This window comes from Nomascus leucogenys, unplaced genomic scaffold (assembly GCF_006542625.1).
Source record: "Nomascus leucogenys isolate Asia unplaced genomic scaffold, Asia_NLE_v1 000608F_170813_qpd_obj, whole genome shotgun sequence".
In the NCBI taxonomy this organism is placed as follows: domain Eukaryota; kingdom Metazoa; phylum Chordata; class Mammalia; order Primates; family Hylobatidae; genus Nomascus; species Nomascus leucogenys.
In genome coordinates this window covers 62,302-82,181 of record NW_022096743.1, presented here as the reverse complement: position 1 = coordinate 82,181, position 19,880 = coordinate 62,302, and the positions used below count along the sequence as shown (strand labels likewise).

General features: G+C 40.0%; 1 protein-coding gene across 2 annotated transcripts in view; it reads right to left on the bottom strand.

Moving 5' to 3' along the window:
* Positions 1 to 19,880, bottom strand: part of LOC100601033 (ral GTPase-activating protein subunit alpha-1-like) — a 75,464-nt gene that overhangs the window by 34,926 nt on the left and 20,658 nt on the right. For both annotated transcript variants that reach the window (XM_030808814.1, XM_030808813.1), the window contains 2 exons: positions 19,645 to 19,842; positions 15,824 to 15,961 (listed from right to left, as the gene is read on the bottom strand). In XM_030808814.1, coding sequence (XP_030664674.1) covers positions 15,824 to 15,961; positions 19,645 to 19,842 — 336 coding nt within the window. The remainder of the gene's footprint in view (positions 1 to 15,823; positions 15,962 to 19,644; positions 19,843 to 19,880) is intronic.

Below are 19,880 nucleotides of genomic sequence, written 5' to 3'. Positions count from 1 at the left end.
CAACAGATTCTCTTGCCTCAGCCTCCCAAGTAGCTGGGATCACAGGCATGTGTGCCACCACGCCAGGCTAATTTTCGTATTTTTACTAGAGGTAGGGTTTCGCTATATTGGCCAGGGTGGTCTCAAACTCCTGGCCTCAAGTGATCTGCCCGCCTTGGCTTCCCAAATTGCTGAGATTACAGGCGTGAGCCACTGCACCTGGCCTAAAACACAGTACTTCTAAACTGAGAAGCTTTAGTAACTCTATTGCTATAATAAATTGAAAAAAAAATAAATACACATAGTTTAGGATAAAAGATGACACCTAAATCAGGAAGAATTTTCTGAATGAGTTGTTCAAAACATTTTATCCTCTTTTTCTTTTTTTTTTTTTTTTTTTTTATTATTATACTTTAGGGTTTTAGGGTACATGTGCACAATGTGCAGGCTTGTCACATATGTATCCATGTGCCATGTTGATTTCCTGCACCCATTAACTCGTCATTTAGCATTAGGTGTATCTCCTAATGCTGTCCCTCCCCCCTCCCCCCACCCCACAACAGTCCCCGGAGTGTGATGTTCCCCTTCCTGTGTCCATGAGTTCTCATTGTTCAATTCCCACCTATGAGAGAGAACATGCGGTGTTTGGTTTTTTGTCCTTGCGATAGTTTACTGAGAATGATGTTTTCCAGTTTCATCCATGTCCCTACAAAGGACACGAATTCATCATTTTTTATGGCTGCATAGTATTCCATGGTGTATATGTGCCACATTTGCTTAATCCAGTCTATCGTTGTTGGACATTTGGGTTGGTTCCAACTCTTTGCTATTGTGAATAGTGCCGCAATAAACATACGTGTGCATGTGTCTTTATAGCAGCATGATTTATAGTCCTTTGGGTATATACCCAGTAATGGGATGGCTGGGTCAAATGGTATTTCTAGTTCGAGATCCCTGAGGAATCGCCACACTGACTTCCACAATGGTTGAACTAGTTTACAGTCCCACCAACAGTGTAAAAGTGTTCCTATTTCTCCACATCCTCTCCAGCACCTGTTGTTTCCTGATTTTTTAATGATGGCCATTCTAACTGGTGTGAGATGGTATCTCACTGCGGTTTTGATTTGCATTTCTCTGATGGCCAGTGATGATGAGCATTTCTTCATGTGTTTTCTGGCTGCATAAATGTCTTCTTTTGAGAAGTGTCTGTTCATGTCCTCTGCCCACTTTTTGATGGGGTTGTTTGTTTTTTTCTTGTAAATTTGTTTGAGTTCATTGTAGATTCTGGATATTAGCCCTTTGTCAGATGAGTAGGTCGCAAAAATTTTCTCCCATTCTGTAGGTTGCCTGTTCATTCTGATGATAGTTTCTTTTGCTGTGCAGAAGCTCTTTAGTTTAATGAGATCCCATTTGTCGATTTTGGCTTTTGTTGCCATTGCTTTTGGTGTTTTAGACATGAAGTCCTTGCCCACGCCTATGTCCTGAATGGTATTGCCTAGGTTTTCTTGTAGGATTTTAATGGTTTTAGGTCTAACATATAAGTCTTTAATCCATCTTGAATTAATTTTTGTATAAGGTGTAAGGAAGGGATCCAGTTGCAGCTTTCTACATATGGCTAGCCAGTTTTCCCAGCACCATTTATTAAATAGGGAATCCTTTCCCCATTTCTTGTTTTTGTCAGGTTTGTCAAAGATCAGATAGTTGTAGCTATGCGGCATCATTTCTGAGGGCTCAGTTCTGTTCCATTGATCTATGTCTCTGTTGTGGTACCAGTACCATGCTGTTTTGGTTACTGTAGCCTTGTAGTATAGTTTAAAGTCAGGTAGTGTGATGCCTCCAGCTTTGTTCTTTTGGCTTAGGATTGACTTGGCGATGCGGGCTCTTTTTTGGTTCCATATGAACTTTAAAGTAGTTTTTTCCAATTCTGTGGAGAAAGTCATTGGTAGCTTGATGGGGATGGCATTGAATCTATAAATTACCTTGGGCAGTATGGCCATTTTCACGATATTGATTCTTCCAACCCATGAGCATGGAATGTTCTTCCATTTGTTTGTATCCTCTTTTATTTCATTGAGCAGTGGTTTGTAGTTCTCCTTGAAGAGGTCCTTCACATCCCTTGTAAGTTGGATTCCTAGGTATTTTATTCTCTTTGAAGCAATTGTGAATGGGAGTTCACTCATGATTTGGCTCTCTGTTTGTCTGTTATTGGTGTACAAGAATGCTTGTGACTTTTGTACATTAATTTTGTATCCTGAGACTTCGCTGAAGTTGCTAATCAGCTTAAGGAGATTTTGGGCTGAGACAATGGGGTTTTCTAGATATACAATCATGTCATCTGCAAACAGGGACAATTTGACTTCCTCTTTTCCTAATTGAATACCTTTTATTTCCTTCTCCTGCCTGATTGCTCTGGCCAGAACTTCCAGCGCTATGTTGAATAGGAGCGGTGAGAGAGGGCATCCCTGTCTTGTGCCAGTTTTCAGAGGGAATGCTTCCAGTTTTTGCCCATTCAGTATGATATTGGCTGTGGGTTTGTCGTAGATAGCTCTTATTATTTTGAGATACGTCCCATCAATACCTAATTTATTGAGAGTTTTTAGCATGAAGGGTTGTTGAATTTTGTCAAAGGCCTTTTCTGCATCTATTGAGATAATCATGTGGTTTTTGTCTTTGGTTCTGTTTATATGCTGGATTACATTTATTGATTTGCGTATGTTGAACCAGCCTTGCATCCCAGGGATGAAGCCCACTTGATCATGGTGGATAAGCTTTTTGATGTGCTGCTGGATTCGGTTTGCCAGTATTTTATTGAGGATTTTTGCATCAATGTTCATCAAGGATATTGGTCTGAAATTCTCTGTTTTGGTTATGTCTCTGCCAGGTTTTGGTATCACGACGATGCTGGCTTCATAAAATGTGTTAGGGAGGATTCCCTCTTTTTCTATCGATTGGAATAGTTTCAGAAGGAATGGTACCAGTTCCTCCTTGTACCTCTGGTAGAATTCAGCTGTGAATCCATCAGGTCTGGACTCTTTTTGGTTGGTAAGCTATTGATTATTGCCACAATTTCAGAACCTGTTATTGGTCTATTCAGAGATTCAACTTCTTCCTGGTTTAGTCTTGGGAGGGTGTATTTGTCGAGGAATTTATCCATTTCTTCTAGATTTTCTAGTTTATTTGCATAGAGGTGTTTGTAGTATTCTCTGATGGTAGATTGTATTTCTGTGGGATCGGTGGTGATATCCCCTTTTTCGTTTTTTATTGCATCTATTTGATTCTTCTCTCTTTTCTTCTTTATTAGTCTTGCTAGCGGTCCATCAATTTTGTTGATCTTTTCAAAAAACCAGCTCCTGGATTCATTAATTTTTTGAAGGGTTTTTTGTGTCTCTATTTCCTTCAGTTCTGCTCTGATTTTAGTTATTTCTAGCCTTCTGCTAGCTTTTGAATGTGTTTGCTCTTGCTTTTCTAGTTCTTTTAATTGTGATGTTAGGGAGTCAATTTTGGATCTTTCCTGCTTTCTCTTGTGGGCATTTAGTGCTATAAATTTCCCTCTACACACGGCTTTGAATGTGTCCCAGAGATTCTGGTATGTTGTGTCTTTGTTCTCATTGGTTTCAAAGAACATCTTTATTTCTGCCTTCATTTCATTATGTCATTCAGGAGCAGGTTGTTCAGTTTCCATGTAGTAGAGCGGTTTTGAGTGAGTTTCTTAATCCTGAGTTCTAGTTTGATTGCACTGTGGTCTGAGAGACAGTTTGTTATAATTTCTGTTCTTTTACATTTGCTGAGGAGAGCTTTACTTCCAACTATGTGGTCAATTTTGGAATAGGTGTGGTGTGGTGCTGAAAAAAATGTATATTCTGTTGACTTGGGGTGGAGAGTTCTGTAGATGTCTATTAGGTCCACTTTATGCAGAGCTGAGTTCAATTCCTGGATATCCTTGTTAACTTTCTGTCTCGTTGATCTGTCTAATGCTGACAGTGGGGTGTTAAAATCTCCCATTATTATTGTGTGGGAGTTTAAGTCCCTTTGTAGGTCACTCAGGACTTGCTTTATGAATCTGGGTGCTCCTGTGTTGGGTGCATATATATTTAGGATAGTTAGCTCTTCTTGTTGAATTGATCCCTTTACCATTATGTAATGGCCTTCTTTGTCTCTTTTGATCTTTGTTGGCTTAAAGTCTATTTTATCAGAGACTAGGATTGCAACCCCTGCCTTTTTTTGTTTTCCAGTTGCTTGATAGATCTTCCTCCATCCCTTTATTTTGAGTCTATGTGTGTCTCTGCACGTGAGATGGGTTTCCTGAATACAGCACACTGATGGGTCCTGACTCCTTATCCAGTTTGCCAGTCTGTGTCTTTTGATTGGAGCATTTAGCCCATTTACATTTAACGTTAATATTGTTATGTGTGAATCTGATCCTGTCATTATGATGTTAGTTGGTTATTTTGCTCGTTAGTTGCTATAGTTTCTTCCTAGTCTCGATGGTCTTTACAGTTTGGCATGTTTTTGCAGTGGCTGGTACCGGTTGTTCCTTTCCATGTTTAGTGCTTCCTTCAGGAGCTCTTTTAGGGCAGGCCTGGTGGTGACAAAATCACTCAGCGTTTGCTTGTCTGTAAAGTGTTTTATTTCTCCTTCACTTATGAAGCTTAGTTTGGCAGGATAGGAGATTCTGGGTTGAAAATTCTTTTCTTTAAGAATGTTGAATATCGGCCCCCACTCTCTTCTGGCTTGTAGAGTTTCTGCTGAGAGATCAGCTGTTAGTCTGATGGGCTTCCCTTTGTGGGTAACCCGACCTTTCTCTCTGGCTGCCCTTAACATTTTTTCTTTCATTTCAACTTTGGTGAATCTGACAATAATGTGTCTTGGAGTTGCCCTTCTCGAGGAGTATCTTTGTGGCGTTCTCTGTATTTCCTGAATCTGAATGCTGGCCTGCCTTGCTAGATTGGGGAAGTTCTCCTGGATAATATCTTGCAGAGTGTTTTCCAACTTGGTTCCATTCTCCCCATCATTTTCAGGTACACCGATCAGACGTAGGTTTGGTCTTTTCACATAGTCCCAAATTTCTTGGAGGCTTTGTTCATTTCTTTTTATCCTTTTTTCTCTAAACTTCCCTTCTCTCTTCATTTCATTCATTTCATCTTCCATCAGCGATACCCTTTCTTCCAGTTAATCGCATCTGCTACTGAGGCTTCTGCAATCTTCGCGTAGTTCTCGAAACTTGGCTTTCAGCTCCATCAGCTCCTTGAAGCCCTTCTCTCCATTGGTTATTCTAGTTATCCATTCTTCTAATTTTTTTTCAAAGTTTTTAACTTCTTTGCTGTTGTTTTGAATTTCCTCTCGTAGCTCAGAGTAGTTTGATCGTCTGAAGCCTTCTTCTCTCAACTCATCAAAGTCATCCTCCATCCAGCTTTGTTCCGTTGCTGGTGAGGAACTGCGTTCCTTTGGAGGAGGAGAGGTGCTCTGTTTTTTAGAGTTTCCAGTTTTTTTGGTCTGTTTTTTCCCCATCTTTGTGGTTTTATCTACTTTTTGTCTTTGATGATGGTGATGTACAGATGGGTTTTTGGTGTGGATGTCCTTTCTGTTTGTTAGTTTTCCTTCTACCAGACAGGACCCTCAGCTGCAGGTCTGTTGGAGTTTACTAGAGGTGCACTCCAGACCCTGTTTGGCTGGGTGTCAGCAGCGGTGGCTGCAGAACAGCGGATTTTCGTGAGACCACAAATTCAGCTGTCTGATAGTTCCTCTGAAAGTTTTGTCTCAGAGGAGTACCCGGCTGAATGAGGTGTCAGTCTGTCCCTACTGGGGCGGTGCCTCCCAGTTAGGCTGCTCAGGGGTGAGGGACCCACTTTAGGAGGCAGTCTGACCGTTCTCAGATCTCCAGCTGCGTGCTGGGAGAACCACTACTCTCTTCAAAGCTGTCAGTCAGACAGGGACATTTAAGTCTGTGGAAGTTCTTGCAGAGTTTTTGTTTGTCTGTGCCCTGCCCTCAGAGGTGGAGCCTACAGAGGCAGGCAGGCCTCCTTGATCTGTGGTGGGCTCCACCCAGTTCGAGCTTCCTGGCTGCTTTGTTTACCTAAGCAAGCCTGGGCAATGGCGGGCGCCCCTCCCCCAGCCTCGCTGCCGCCTCGCAGCTTGATCTCAGACTGCTGTGCTAGCAATTAGCGAGACTCCGTGGGCATAGGACCCTCCGAGCCAGGTGCGGGACACAATCTCCTAGTGTGTCGTTTTCCAGGCCCGTTGGAAAAGCGCAGTATTAGGATGGGACTGACCCGATATTCCAGGTGCCGTCTGCTTCCCCTTTCTTTGACTAGGAAAGGGAACTCCCTGACCCCTTGCTCTTCCCGGGTGAGGCAATGCCTCGCCCTGCTTCGGCTCGCGCACAGTGCGCTTCACCGACTGTCCTGCACCCACTGTTAGCCACTCCCTAGTGAGATGAAACCGGTACCTCAAGCAGAAATGCAGAAATCACCGGTCTTCTGTGTCGCTGGGGCTGGGAGCTGGAGACCGGAGCTGTTCCTATTCGGCCATCTTGGCTCTGGGGCTCTTTTTCTTATTTATTTTTAGGTTTGTATATCTGTTTTGGTGACAAAAGATTCCATTAGAAAAATCTATTACTATATCCCATCAAAATATCGAAATGGAAAAAACTATGATTATCACTATGTATGCAGAAAAAGCATTCAACACTTATGACTGAAAACAATTTTTAGCAAACTAAGAAAAAAGCAAACATTCATTAAAATAAAAAAGCATTTATCAAAAAGTATAAAAAAAAGTATATACATAGTAACAGAACTTGAGAAATACCACAAAAAGCCAAGAATAAGACAAGGGTGCTCACTCTCATCCCATGGATCTGAGGGGCCCAGTAAGCATAAAAGGAAGAGTGGGTGGTAGAGAATAAGTATCAGCAAACTGAAAAGGAAAAGACAAATGGGCTATGTTCCTGTCTAGGAGAATAGTATTTCAGAAAAAGAGGAAAATCAAGTTCAAAGGACCAGAGGTGAGAGCCTGCCTAACATGCTTGAGGAACAGCAAGGAGCACAGAGTGAAGTAAACCAGGGGAAAAGCAGTGGAAGATGATGCTGAAAAACAGCCAGAGTATGTGGAGCAGAGATTCTCACACTACCTGTAGTGAAAGAACAGGTCTTCCCCAGCCCCAATCTTCTGCATATCAATCCGATTTTAAAATACAACAAAAAATGAACAGAGATCGGGAGAGAGATCATCGTGGCTGATGGGAGGCAGAACTAAATTGCAGCTCCGACTTGGACAGACAGAGCAGCGTGTGGAGGCTCATATCATGAATTTTACCTCCAGAACAACTGCAAGAACAAACACCAGGAATCCCAAAACGACCCACAGGCCTCTGAAGGAAGCAAACTGCTCCTGCAGGACCCGGGAGACACTCCAAATGCTGTGAGTGTCCAAACGGCAGAAGTGGGAAATGGAGATCCTTCTCTCCTGAAAACACACACCCACTGGGGAAACTGAAGGTCTAGTTTGTGGGAGAAATTTCCGACCTTACCTGGAGCAGAGTAAATTTAGAGAGCTGAGGGAAATACAGGGGTAGAGCAAGCAGTAGGAAATGCCCTGGGAGCTTGCTGGGTCCCCAGGCAAGCCATTCCTGCCTGGCACCACAGGGATCCTTTGGGAGGGCGGCCAGAGGTGCGTGGAAAATGCCACAGGGAGAAGGAAGTCTCCAGACGAACTTTGTAAAAATTTGAACCAGGCAAGAAGCCTCCTGGCCAGAACTCAAAGGAGGGTGTGAATCCGGTGTGCAGACTCCATAGGCAGGGGAAGAACCAAAGCCCATTTCTTTCACAGCTGGGAGGAAGGTAGCCCAGGGCAAGTTCTCAAACCCTGCTCGCCCACTGCCTGGAAACAGACTCAGTGTTGTTAGGGCAGGCATGGTGGGAGAGAGACCGGCCCTTCAGATTGCTTGGGAGCTGGGTAAGGCCTGTGACTGCCGGCTTTCCCTGACTTCCCTGACAACCTGCATAACTCAGCAGAGGCAGCCATAATCCTCACAGGTACACACTCCATTGACCTGGGAACCTCACCCCCATCCCTCACAGCAGCTGTAGCAAGACCCACCCAAGGAGAGTCTGAGCTCAGACACACCTAGCCCTGCCCCCACCTGATGGGCCTTCCCTACTCACCCTGGTAACTGAAGACAAAGGACATATGCTCTTGGAAGACCTAGGGCCCCGTCCACTGCCAGTTCCTTTCCATATTACCACAGCTGATGCTCTCTGGAATGTGCCACCTCCCGGCAAGAGGCCAACCAGCACAAAAACAGAGAATTAAACCACCAAAGCTAAGAAATCTCACAGAGTTCATTTCACCTGCTGCCACCTCCACTAGAACAGTTGCTGGTATCCATGGCTGAGAGAACCATAGACAGTTCGCATCACATGACTCTGTGCAGACAAACTCCAGTACCAGCCTGGAGCCGGGTAGACTTGCTGGGTGGCTAGACACAGAAGAGAGACAACAATCACTGTGGTTCAGCTCACAGGAAGCCACATCCATAGGAAAAGGGGGAGAGTACTACATCAGAAGAACACTCTATGGGACAAAAGAATCTTAACAACAGCCTTCAGCCTTAGACCTTCCTTCTGACAGAGCCTACCGAAATGAGAAGGAACCAGAAAACCAACTCTGGTAATATGACAAAACAAGGCTCTTTAACACCCCCAAGAATCACATTAGCTCACGAGCAATGGATCCAAACCAGGAATAAATCCCTGATTTACCTGAAAAAGAATTCAGGAGGTTAGTTATTAAGCTAATCAGGAACGCACCAGAGAAAGGCAAAGCCCAGTACAAGGAAATCCAGAAAACCACACAAGAAGTGAAGGGAGAAATATTCAAGGAAATAAATAGCTTAAAGAAAAAGCAATCAAAAATTCAGGAAACACTGGACATACTTATAGAAATGCAAAATGCTCTGGAAAGTCTCAGCAATAAAATTGAACAAGAAGAAAGAAAGAAATTCAGAGCTTGAAGACATGGTCTTCAAATTAACCCAACACAATAAAGACAAAGAAAAAAGAATAAGAAAATATGAACAAAGCCTCCAAGAAGTCTGGGATTATGTTAAACAACCAAATCTAAGAATAAATGGTGTTCCTGAGGAAGAAGAGAAATCTAAAAGTTGGAAAACATGTTTGGGGGAATAATCAAGGAAAGCTTCCCTGGCCTTGCCAGAGACCCACACATCTAAATACAAGAAGCACAAAGAACACCTGGGAAATTCATTGCAAAAAGATCATCACCTAGGCACACTGTCATCAGGTTATCTAAAGTTAAGATGAAGGAAAGACTCTTAAAAGCTGTGAGACAAAACTACTAGGTAACCCACAAGGGAAAACCTGTCAGATTAACAGATTTTTCAGCAGAAACCTTATAGGCTAGAAGGGATTGGAGCCTTATCCTCAGCCTCCTCAAACAAAACAATTATCAGCCAAGAATTTTGTATCCAGCAAAACTAAGCATCATATATGAAGGAAAGATACAGTCTTTTTCAGATAAACAAATGCTGAGAGAATTTGCCAATACCAAACCACCACTAAAAGAACTGATAAAAGTTGCTTTAAATCTTGAAACCATCCTAGAAACATATCAAAACAGAACCTTTTTAAAGCATAAATCACACAGGACCTATAAAACAAAAATACAATTTAAAAAGCAAAAACAAAAAACAAAAAAACCAAGGTACACAGGCAACAAATAGCACTATGAATGGAATGGTACCTCACATCTCAATACTAACATTGAATGTAAATTGTGTAAATGCTCCACTTAAAAGATGGAGAACTGTAGAATGGATAAGAACTCACCAACCATCTGCTGCTTTCAAGAGACTCACCAAACACAGAAAGACTTACATAAGTAAAGGGGTGGAAAAAGGCATTTCATGCAAATGGACACCAAAAGCCAACAGGGGTAGCAATTCTTGTATCAGACAAAACAAACTTCAAAGCAACAGCATTTAAAAGAGACAAAGAGGGACGTTAGATAATGGTAAAAGGCCTTGTCCAACAGGAAAATATCACAATCCTAAACATATATGCACCTAACACTGCAGCTCCCAAATTTATAAAACAATTATTAATAGACCTAAGAAATGAGATAGACAGCAACACAATACTAGCGGGGGACTTCAATTCTCCACTGACAGCACTAGACAGGTCATCAAGACAGAACGACAACAAAGAAACAATGGATTTAAACCATACCTTGGAACAAATGGACTTAACAGATATATACAGAACATTTCATCCAACAACTGCAGAATACACATTCTATTCAACAGTGCATGGAACTTTCTCCAAGATAGGCCATATGATAAACCACAAAATGAGCCTTAATAAATTTAAAAAAATTGAAATTATATCAAAGCACTCTCTTAGACCACAATGGAATAAAACTGGAAATCAACTCCAAAAGGAACCTTCAAAACCATGCAAATATATGGAAATTAAATAACCTGCTCCTGAATGAGCATTGGGTCAAAAACAAAATCAAGATGGAAATTTAAAAATTCTTCTGGCTGGGCACAGTGGCTTATGCTTGTGATCCCAGTGCTTTGGGAGGCTGAGGTGGGCGGATCACCTGAGGGTGGGAGTTCGAAACCAGCTTGATCAACATGGAGAAACCCTGTCTCTACTAAAAATACAAAATTAGCCAGGCGTGGTGGTGCATGCCTGTAATCCCAGCTACTCAGGAGGCTGAAGCAGGAGAATCGCTTGAACCCGGAAGGTGGAGTTTGCAGTGAGTTGAGATCGCACTATTGCACTCCAGCCTGGGCAACAAGAGTGAAACTCTGTCTCAAAAACAAACAAACAAGCAAACAAACAAAAAAATTCTCCGAACTGAATGACAATAATGACACAATCTATCAAAATCTCTGTGATACAGCAAAGGTGGTACTAAGGGGAAAGTTCATAGCCTTAAAAAGCTACATCAAAAAGACTGAAAGAGCACAAACTGACAGTCTAAGGTCATACCTCAAGGAACTAGAGAAACAAGAACAAACCAAACCCAAACCCAGCAGAAGAAAGGAAATAACCAAGATCAGAGCAGAACTAAATTAAAACAACAAACAAAATACAAAAGATAAATGAAACAAAAAGCTAGTTCTTTGAAAAGATAAATAAAATTGATAGACCATTAGAAAGATTAACCAAGAAAAGAAGAGAGAAAATCCAAATAAGCTCATTAAGAAACAAAACAGGAGATACACCAACAGCAACCAAGCAGAGAATCAAATCAAGAACTCAACCCCTTTTATTATAGCTGCAAAAAAATAAATAAATAAATAAAATACTTAGGAACATACCTAACCAAGGAGGTGAAAGACCTCTACAAGGAAAACTACGAAACACTGCTGAAAGAAATCACAGATGACACAAACAAATGCAAACACATCCCATGCTCATGGATGGGTAAAATCAATATTGTAAAAATGACCATACTGCCAAAAGTGATCTACAAATTCAATGCAATCTCTATCAAAATGCCACCATAAGTCTTCATAGAATTAGAAAAAACAATTCTAAAATTCATATGGAAATGAAAAAGGACCCACATAGCCAAAGCAAGACTAAGCAAAAAGAACAAATCTGGAGGTATCACACTACCTGGTTTCAAACTATACTGTAAGGCCATGGTCACCAAAACAGCATGGTACTGGTATAAAAATAGGCACAGAGACCAATGGAACAGAATAGAGAACCCAGAAATAAACCCAAATACTTACAGCCAACTGATCTTCGACAAAGCAAACAAAAACATAAAGTGGGGAAAGGACACCTTTTTCAATAAATGGTGCTGGGATGATAGGTTAGCCACATGTAGCAGAACGAAACTGGATCCTCATCTCTAATCTTATACAAAAATCAACTCAAGATGGATTAAGGACTTAAATCTAAGACCTGAAACTATAAAAATTCTAGAAGATAACATTGGAAAAACCCCTCTAGACATTGGCTTAGGCAAGGATTTCATGACCAAGAACCCAAAAGCAGTATAAAAACAAAGATAAACAGCTGGGACTTAATTAAACTAAAGAGCTTTTATACAGCAAAAGGAATAGTCAGCAGAGTGAAGAGAAAACTCACAGAGTAGGGGAAAATCATCACAATCTAGACATCTGACAAAGGACTAATACCCAGAATCTACAATGAATTCAAACAAATTGGTAAGAAAAAAAACAAACGATCCCATAAAAAAGTGGGCTAAGGACATGAACAGACAATTCTCAAAAGATATGCAAATGGCCAACAAACATGTGAAAAATGCTCAAAATCATTAATGATCAGGGAAATGCAAATCAAAACCACAATGCGATACCACCTGACTCCTGCAAGAATGGCCATAATAAAAAAAAAAATCAAAAAACACTAGATGCTGGCATGGATGTGGTCATCAGGGAACACTTTTACATTGCTGGTGGGAATGTAAACTAGTACAGCCACTATGGAAAACAGTGTGGAGATTCTTTAAAGACCTAAAAGTAGAACTGCCATTTTAATCCAGCAATCCCACTACTGGGTATCTACCCAGAGGAAAACAAGTCATTATATGAAAAAGACATTTTGCACACACGTTTATAGCAGCACAACTCGCAACTGCAAATTGTGGTACCAACCCAAATACTCATAAATCAATGAGTGGATAAAGAAACTGTGGTATATATAGACAATGGAATACTACTCAGCCATAAAAAGGAATGAATTAACGGCATTTGCAGCAACCTGGATAAGACTGGAGACTATTATTCTAAGTGAAGTAACTCAGGAATAGAAAACCAAACATCGTATGTTCTCCCTGATATGTGGGAGCTAAGCTATAAGGACACAAAAGCATAAGAATGATACAATGGACTTTGGGGACTTGTGGGAAGGGTGGTAGGGGGGCAAGGGATAAAAGACTGCAAAAAGGGTGCAGTGTATACTGCTCAGGTGTTAGGTGCACCAAAATCTCATATCACCACTAAAGAACTTACTCATGTAACCAAATACCACTGGTACCCCAATAATCCATGGAATAATAAAAAATAAAAATAAAGACTATCAACTGGGGGAAAAATGAATAGAAAAAAGGAAATGAAAAAAGATTAAGACAAAATTCAAATGCAAACTTTTTAACAGAATTAAGAGGTATTAAATTATTTCATTTCTAAAGTTTTACTCTGTTTTGCAGTTATGCTGTGGGCCAGCCCTAGTCTATGGACCACACTCTGAGGAGCAATGATGGCCTTATAGACCATTATAAAGACTTCTGCATTGCTGCCTAGTGATAATGGAAAGCCACTGGAGGATTCTGAGCAGAAAAATGACATAATCTGACTTACATTTTACAGGATCCCTCTGGCCAGAGCAGAGTGACAGGTGGGCAGGGCAGAAGCAGGGAGACTAATTAGAAACTTACTACAATATTACAGATGAACGATTATAGAGACTTAGACACAAGAGGTAGTGTGTGTGCTGAGCAGTAGTCAGATTCCGTACACATTATGAAGGGAGAGCTGACAGGATTTGTCATCAAATTAGACAAACGTTAAGGGAAATGGAAAACAGAGTTGCCAATAAATGAAACAAGGAAGACTGCAGGAAAAGCACTCAAATTTGAGACACTTATTAGATAGCCAAGTGAAAATGACAATTTGATATTTGAATATTTTAGTTAAGGATTCACAGAATTCAGATGAGAGATCCTAGACTACATATAAAAATCTGAAGCTGTAGCATATAGATGATATTTAAAGCCATCTATATGTATGAGACAAGAGAATAAGAGATTCAAGAACTGATTCCTGGGTACTAAAACATGAAAAGGTCAGGGCTTTACAGAAAAATCAGTGAAAGAATCTGCTTTAAGAAGTGGACAATGAAGTGAGAAGAAACAGGAGGATATGCTATTCTGGAGGCCAAGCAAAGAAGCATTTCAATGGGGAAGGAATGATCTACTCTGTATATGCTTCTGATAAATCAAGCAGGATTAGGACTGAAAAAATGTACATCTGATTTAACAATGTAGAGGTCACATGTGGCCTTGACAAGGACAGTTTGATTTAAAAAGTGAATGATTGGCCAGGCACAGTGGCTCATGCCTATAATCCCAACACTTTGGGAGGCTGAGGCAGGCAGATGACTTGAGATCAGGAGTTTAAGACCAGCCTGGCCAACATGGCAAAAACCCATCTCTACTAAAAATACAAAAGTTAGCCAGGCACATGGTGATGTGCGCCTGTAATCCCAGCTACTCAGGAGGCTGAGGCAGGAGAACTGGTTGAACCTGGGAGGCAGAGGTTGCAGTGAGCTGAGATTGTGCCACTGCACTCTAGCCTGGGTGACAGACCGAGGCTCCACCTCAAAAAAAAAAAAAAAAAAAAGTGAATGAATATAATGAACTCCTACAAACCGTTAAGAGAAAGACCAACACCCAAAATAATGAAAAAGCATATGAATTCATAGATAAGAATAGATGCTCAAATTCAGTACTGATGAAGGAAAAGCAAACTAAAATGGAAAAACAAACATTTTTTTAAAAATGAGACAATATTTCACATACAAAGGACCAGCAAAAAATTAAAATCTGACAGTACAAGTAATAGGGAGAACATAAGGAAATGAGAACTCCCAAACACTACTAGAGGGAATGTAAATTATTCTGACAAAGTGGAGAACAATTGGGCGATAATAGTAAAGTTATTAATGTACAAATCCTACAACTCAGTAATTCCACTTTTGGTATATACCCTAGGGAAATTTTCCCAGCTGCGTATAAAAATACACATATAAGAATGTTCACAGCTGGGCGTGGTGGCTCATGCCTATAATCGCAGTAATTTGGGAGGCCAAGGCTGGTGGATTACCTGAGGTCAGGAGTTTGAGACGAGCCTGGCCAACATGATGAAACCCCATCTCTATTGAAAATACAAAAAAAATTAGCCAGGCGTGGTGGTGGGCACCTGTAATCCCAGGTTCTTGGGAGGCTGAGGCAGGAGAATCACTTGAACCCAGGAGGCAGAGGTTGCAGTGAGCTGAGATCGTGCCATTGCACTCCAACCTGGGCAACAACAGTGAAACTCTGTCTAAAAAAAAAAAAAAGAATGTTCACAGCCAGGCATGGTGGCTCACACCTATAATCTCAGCACTTTAGAAGGCTGAAGCGGGTGGATCACCTGAGGTCAGGAGGTTCGAGACCAACCTGGCCAACATGGTGAAACCTTGTCTCCACTAAAAATACAAAAATTAGCCAAGCATAGTGGCACACGCCTGTAATCCTAGCTACTTGGGAGGCTGAGGCAGGAGAATCGTTTGAACCCAGGGGGCAGAGGTTGCAGTGGGCCAAGATCGTGCCATTGCACTCCAGCCTGGGCAACAAGAGCTAAAACTCCATCTCAAAAAAAAAAGAAAAAAAAAAAAGTTCACTGTAGTACTATTTGGAATAGTGAAAAACTGGAAACAAAAGACCATCAACAGAAAAATGAATAAGTAAAATGTGAAATAAAGTACAATACCACAAAATAGTTAAAATGAATTATGGCTGTATAGTAACAACAAATCTCATAAACAGAATGGCTAATAAAAAAAATCAGTTGCAGATGACAGTACACCATAATTTATATAACATTTAAAATTATCTAGAATAATATGTAATGTTTATTAATATATTAAGTGATGAAAGGAAAAAATAAAAATAATATGGCATAATGATAAATGTAGGTGGTGAATTTATTATATTGTGAAAAGTACACTGTATACTGAAATACTGAACAGAAATATGTAATGATTATTTTATTTTTAAAAATAGCCATAAAGTGACCCACCTGCAAAACTGCCTGGGTGCCAGCTCGTATGTTCTGTTCTGTAGCTTCTTCAGAGGCGTTATGAAGAGCACCTTGGTAGGAGCCGTTTTTTGCCCAACTGGAATTTCGAACATGATCAGCAGTATTGGTCCCATTTTCCTGAAGCAAAATATCAAGTTTTTAATATTTCATTAATAAGAATGCTGCAACTAGTCAGTTAAGTTGAAAAGGTAAATGAAATTATCAGGTCCCACTGCTAAACAGGTTTCTTTCTCTCAAAATAGATGATGTCTTATCCAAATCCAAAAACAAGGTATATTCACTGTAAAAAAGGATTCTCAATGACAAAAATATAAAGTAAAAAACAACAACAAAACCCATAATGAGCAGCCAGAGATTATATCATTCCAGAGAGTATTCTTCTATAGGTCTAATGTATAAACCTCCCTTTCATACTCTCACATACTCAAGAATGGGATTATATTACCTACAGCTTTGTAAAAAGATGAATTCTGTTCTAAATTAAATGCCAGAATCCAAATAAATGACAAAGAAAATGGTTTATGTTTATCCTACTTAGGAGTACTAAAATTCTCATTATTCAAAGAATACTGAAACTTCAAATCACTGAGACTACAGCTTTCTGCTTGCATTTTAGCTGTAACAAGTCTTACAGACAAGGGAGTTCCCTCAGTTAAAAAACACAAACAGAAATGGCACTCTGTAGTTCTCTTTTTAAAGTGTCCCTCCAGTTTCTTCCTTGTCATTCACCAATATCTTTAAATGATTAAGTTTTACAAAAATATTTTGTATAGGGTTTGTAATATGCAAGAGGTTTAGTCCAATACAAACAGCTCTGCCATTACCAGAAACAGTACTGGAACCCTGCCCTGAGTAGCCAATAAAACATGCCATGGTCTAGTCTAGCCTTTCTCTTAAGCTCCATGTCCCTGCAATCAAGTGTCTTCTGAAGAGCTCTTCCTGAATGACCCACAAGCATCTCAAACTTCAGATATTTAAAAATAAGTTTATTAATCAGATTCCCCCCATTCCTGCCAACCCAATCCCTCCAGCTGCCTTAGCCATCACCAAACTTGAGCTGTTTAAAATTCCCATCCATGTGTGAATGGCAACTACTCTGGTTGCAAAAGAAAGAAACTTGCGACACCTCCCCATTCCTCAAAAACACTAATATATCTGTCCTCTCCCTTATATTTCCACTGCAACTACCACTGTCCTAGATCGGGTACTTATCATCTCACTTCCAAACTTTGCTAATCCTTCCTAATTGGTCTCCTTCCCTACAGATTGACCTACAATCTATCCTCCATTCTGGGCCTGGTATGACCTTCTGAAGTATGTAACTATTCATGCTACTCTCTTATTCAAAGGCTTTCCAGTTTCTAGATGTAATTAAAGTCTACTAACATGGCACACAAGTTACTGAACAGAATCCAGTCCTGTCTATCTAATATTTCCTGCCGTTCTGTCTCATCTACTCTATGCTGCAGCCAAATAAAAATATTTTCAAGGTTTCTCATACATTTGTAGGTGCTATTCACACTGTGTGTTACCTTTTCCATTTGTCTACCTGCTCTTTTATCTTATACTACCTCTTCCATGAAGCATTCCGTGATTTCCCCAAGCAGAGTTAGGTGTTCTCTCTTTCATTCTCTAGGATCATAGCAGTAACACTGTTTTATAATAATACTTATTTTGTATGCTTGTCTTCCGGCTAAACCAGAAGTTATGTGAAGGTAGAAATAATGTCTGCTCATGTTTCTACCTCCAACACTTGTTCTCAATGTGGGCAACCAAAAGCTTTGTATGGTATTTGGAAATTTGTGAGAGTGTTTTCTTGTCACAATAAATAAAAGATACCACTAGAATTTAACGAAATAGGACAGAGAATGCTAAGCATCCTACACAGCACATGGCAGTCCTACACACACAAAAAAGACACTGTCTTGTATTCTGTATGTCTTTCAAATGTCTCACAGATGCTATGAGAATTTTAAAAGCCCATTTAGGTCAGGGGCTGTGGCTCCCGCCTGTCATCCCCAGCACTTTGGGAGGCTGAGGTGGGCAGGTCACTTGAGCTCAGGAGTTCAAGACCAGCTGGGAAACATGGTGAAACCCTATTTCTATTAAAAATACAAAAAAATTAGCCAGGTGTGGTGGCGAGTGCCTATAGTCCAAGCTACTCGGGTGGCTGAGGCTGGATGATGGCTTGAACCCGGGAGGTGGAGGTTACCGTGAGCTGAGCTCACGCCACTGCATTCCAGCCAGAGCGACAGAGGAAAACCTTGTTTCAAAATAATAATAATAATAATAAATAAAATTAAAAACCCATTTACAATTATCTGAATTTGTAACATAATTCCACTTTATAACTGTAACACCAAAAATTTAAATGACTCCCTTATATATTGAATTTATCAGAAATGTAAACCAGTACATTGTACCTTTTCGGTTTGGACCACACCATTTGCAAGAATCGCTGACACTTTGAAAAACCACATCTCTAATGGCAGCCAGTGCTGGTTACACAACACACCTAACATCACCAATCTACCCTTTCCTCTCTCCTTTCATTCCTTCCATTGTTTGTTTTTGAATTATGTATGTAGATAGTTTATATTATCCATCATTCTTATTTAAGAATAGTAAATGATGTGGGGTAGGCTCATTATATATGGCACATCATGACTAACAAAGTCAGGGAAAGCAAATTCTTTTTAAACTCATAGGTTTATTTTCCAGCATAAAAATATCAATAAATTTGATATTTTTCATTGGTGTGTAAGAATTAGGACTGTAGATATTATTTCATAATTTATATGGTTAATTTTATTTACTTCAATTATATTTCTCAGTTACATTTTTCCCTTTCTTAGAAGGGGGGAGAGTGCTCTACGCATGTGTGTATATATACATATACATGTATATACACACATACACACACGCTCAGGCTCATCAAATCCCTACAGAATTGGCCTAGTCATCCATACATTAGTATCCTGACTAAATTCCACTGATGAGGTTAGATTAACCACTAAAGTGAATACGCATTACTCAATCATTCCTATCTAGATTTAGCAAGGTATGTATCAATCGCAGACAACTTTATGGTGAAAGGCAAATCAGACAAAACAGATAAATCACTTTCAATAAACTTTCTGCACTCCTAACTCCATCTTAGCATCTGCTGTTGGAGTCTAACCTGTGACAAACGTTGAACAACCAAAGGAATAAATGGAACCCCAGGGACTCAAATGCCACCTCTACTGCTCTCTCTTTTCTCATCTTTTCCCTGCTGTGAGTAAACTCTAGTCTTTCTTATCACAAAATAACTTATTTTACCAAGTCAAGAAGTTTCACATTCTGAAATCAGCTCTAGTGCAAAAGATTCCAAGGAGGGGGCCCAAACACTGTGGCTTATGCTGAGTAGCCACTCCTAAATAGTTACTCCCTCCAGGGAAGGAGGAATTGTGATTTGGTAATAACACCCCCCTGAAAGTATGTATTTTAAAATCCATTTTGATGTAGTACCACAGTTTGAAATATTACACCTTTATAATAGTACCTAATTTTCATTTAGACAATGGCTTAAAGAATCAGTATACAACCTCAATATTAATCTTTAAAAGTTGTGGTATCACAGGGCTTTGCTATACGGTACTGAGATGACTAGTGTTATATTACCTAAACTGCTGCTGCAAAATATACTGAAAGATATCTTTATCTTCCCATTTAACAAGTATATTTGTGTTAACCCATTATTGTTTCTGCAAAACTCTTAATCTATTAAACACTAAAATATATAAATCTTATAACTTCACCTCTTCTCTTTTTTCTCCTTCTTGCATTGAAATATCATGGTCTGTGACATTTTCAATGCAAGGGAGGTCTGAAGAAGTGATCACAATTTCTTCAGGCTCTTGCATGAACAAAGGTTTTTCCTCTTGTTGGATCCATTCTTGATATACTTTTACCACTTTTCTCATAGCTGCTGCTTCACAAATTGGTAATAAAAATGCCTAGGGAAAAAAAGGAGAATCAAGATAATGATACTTTT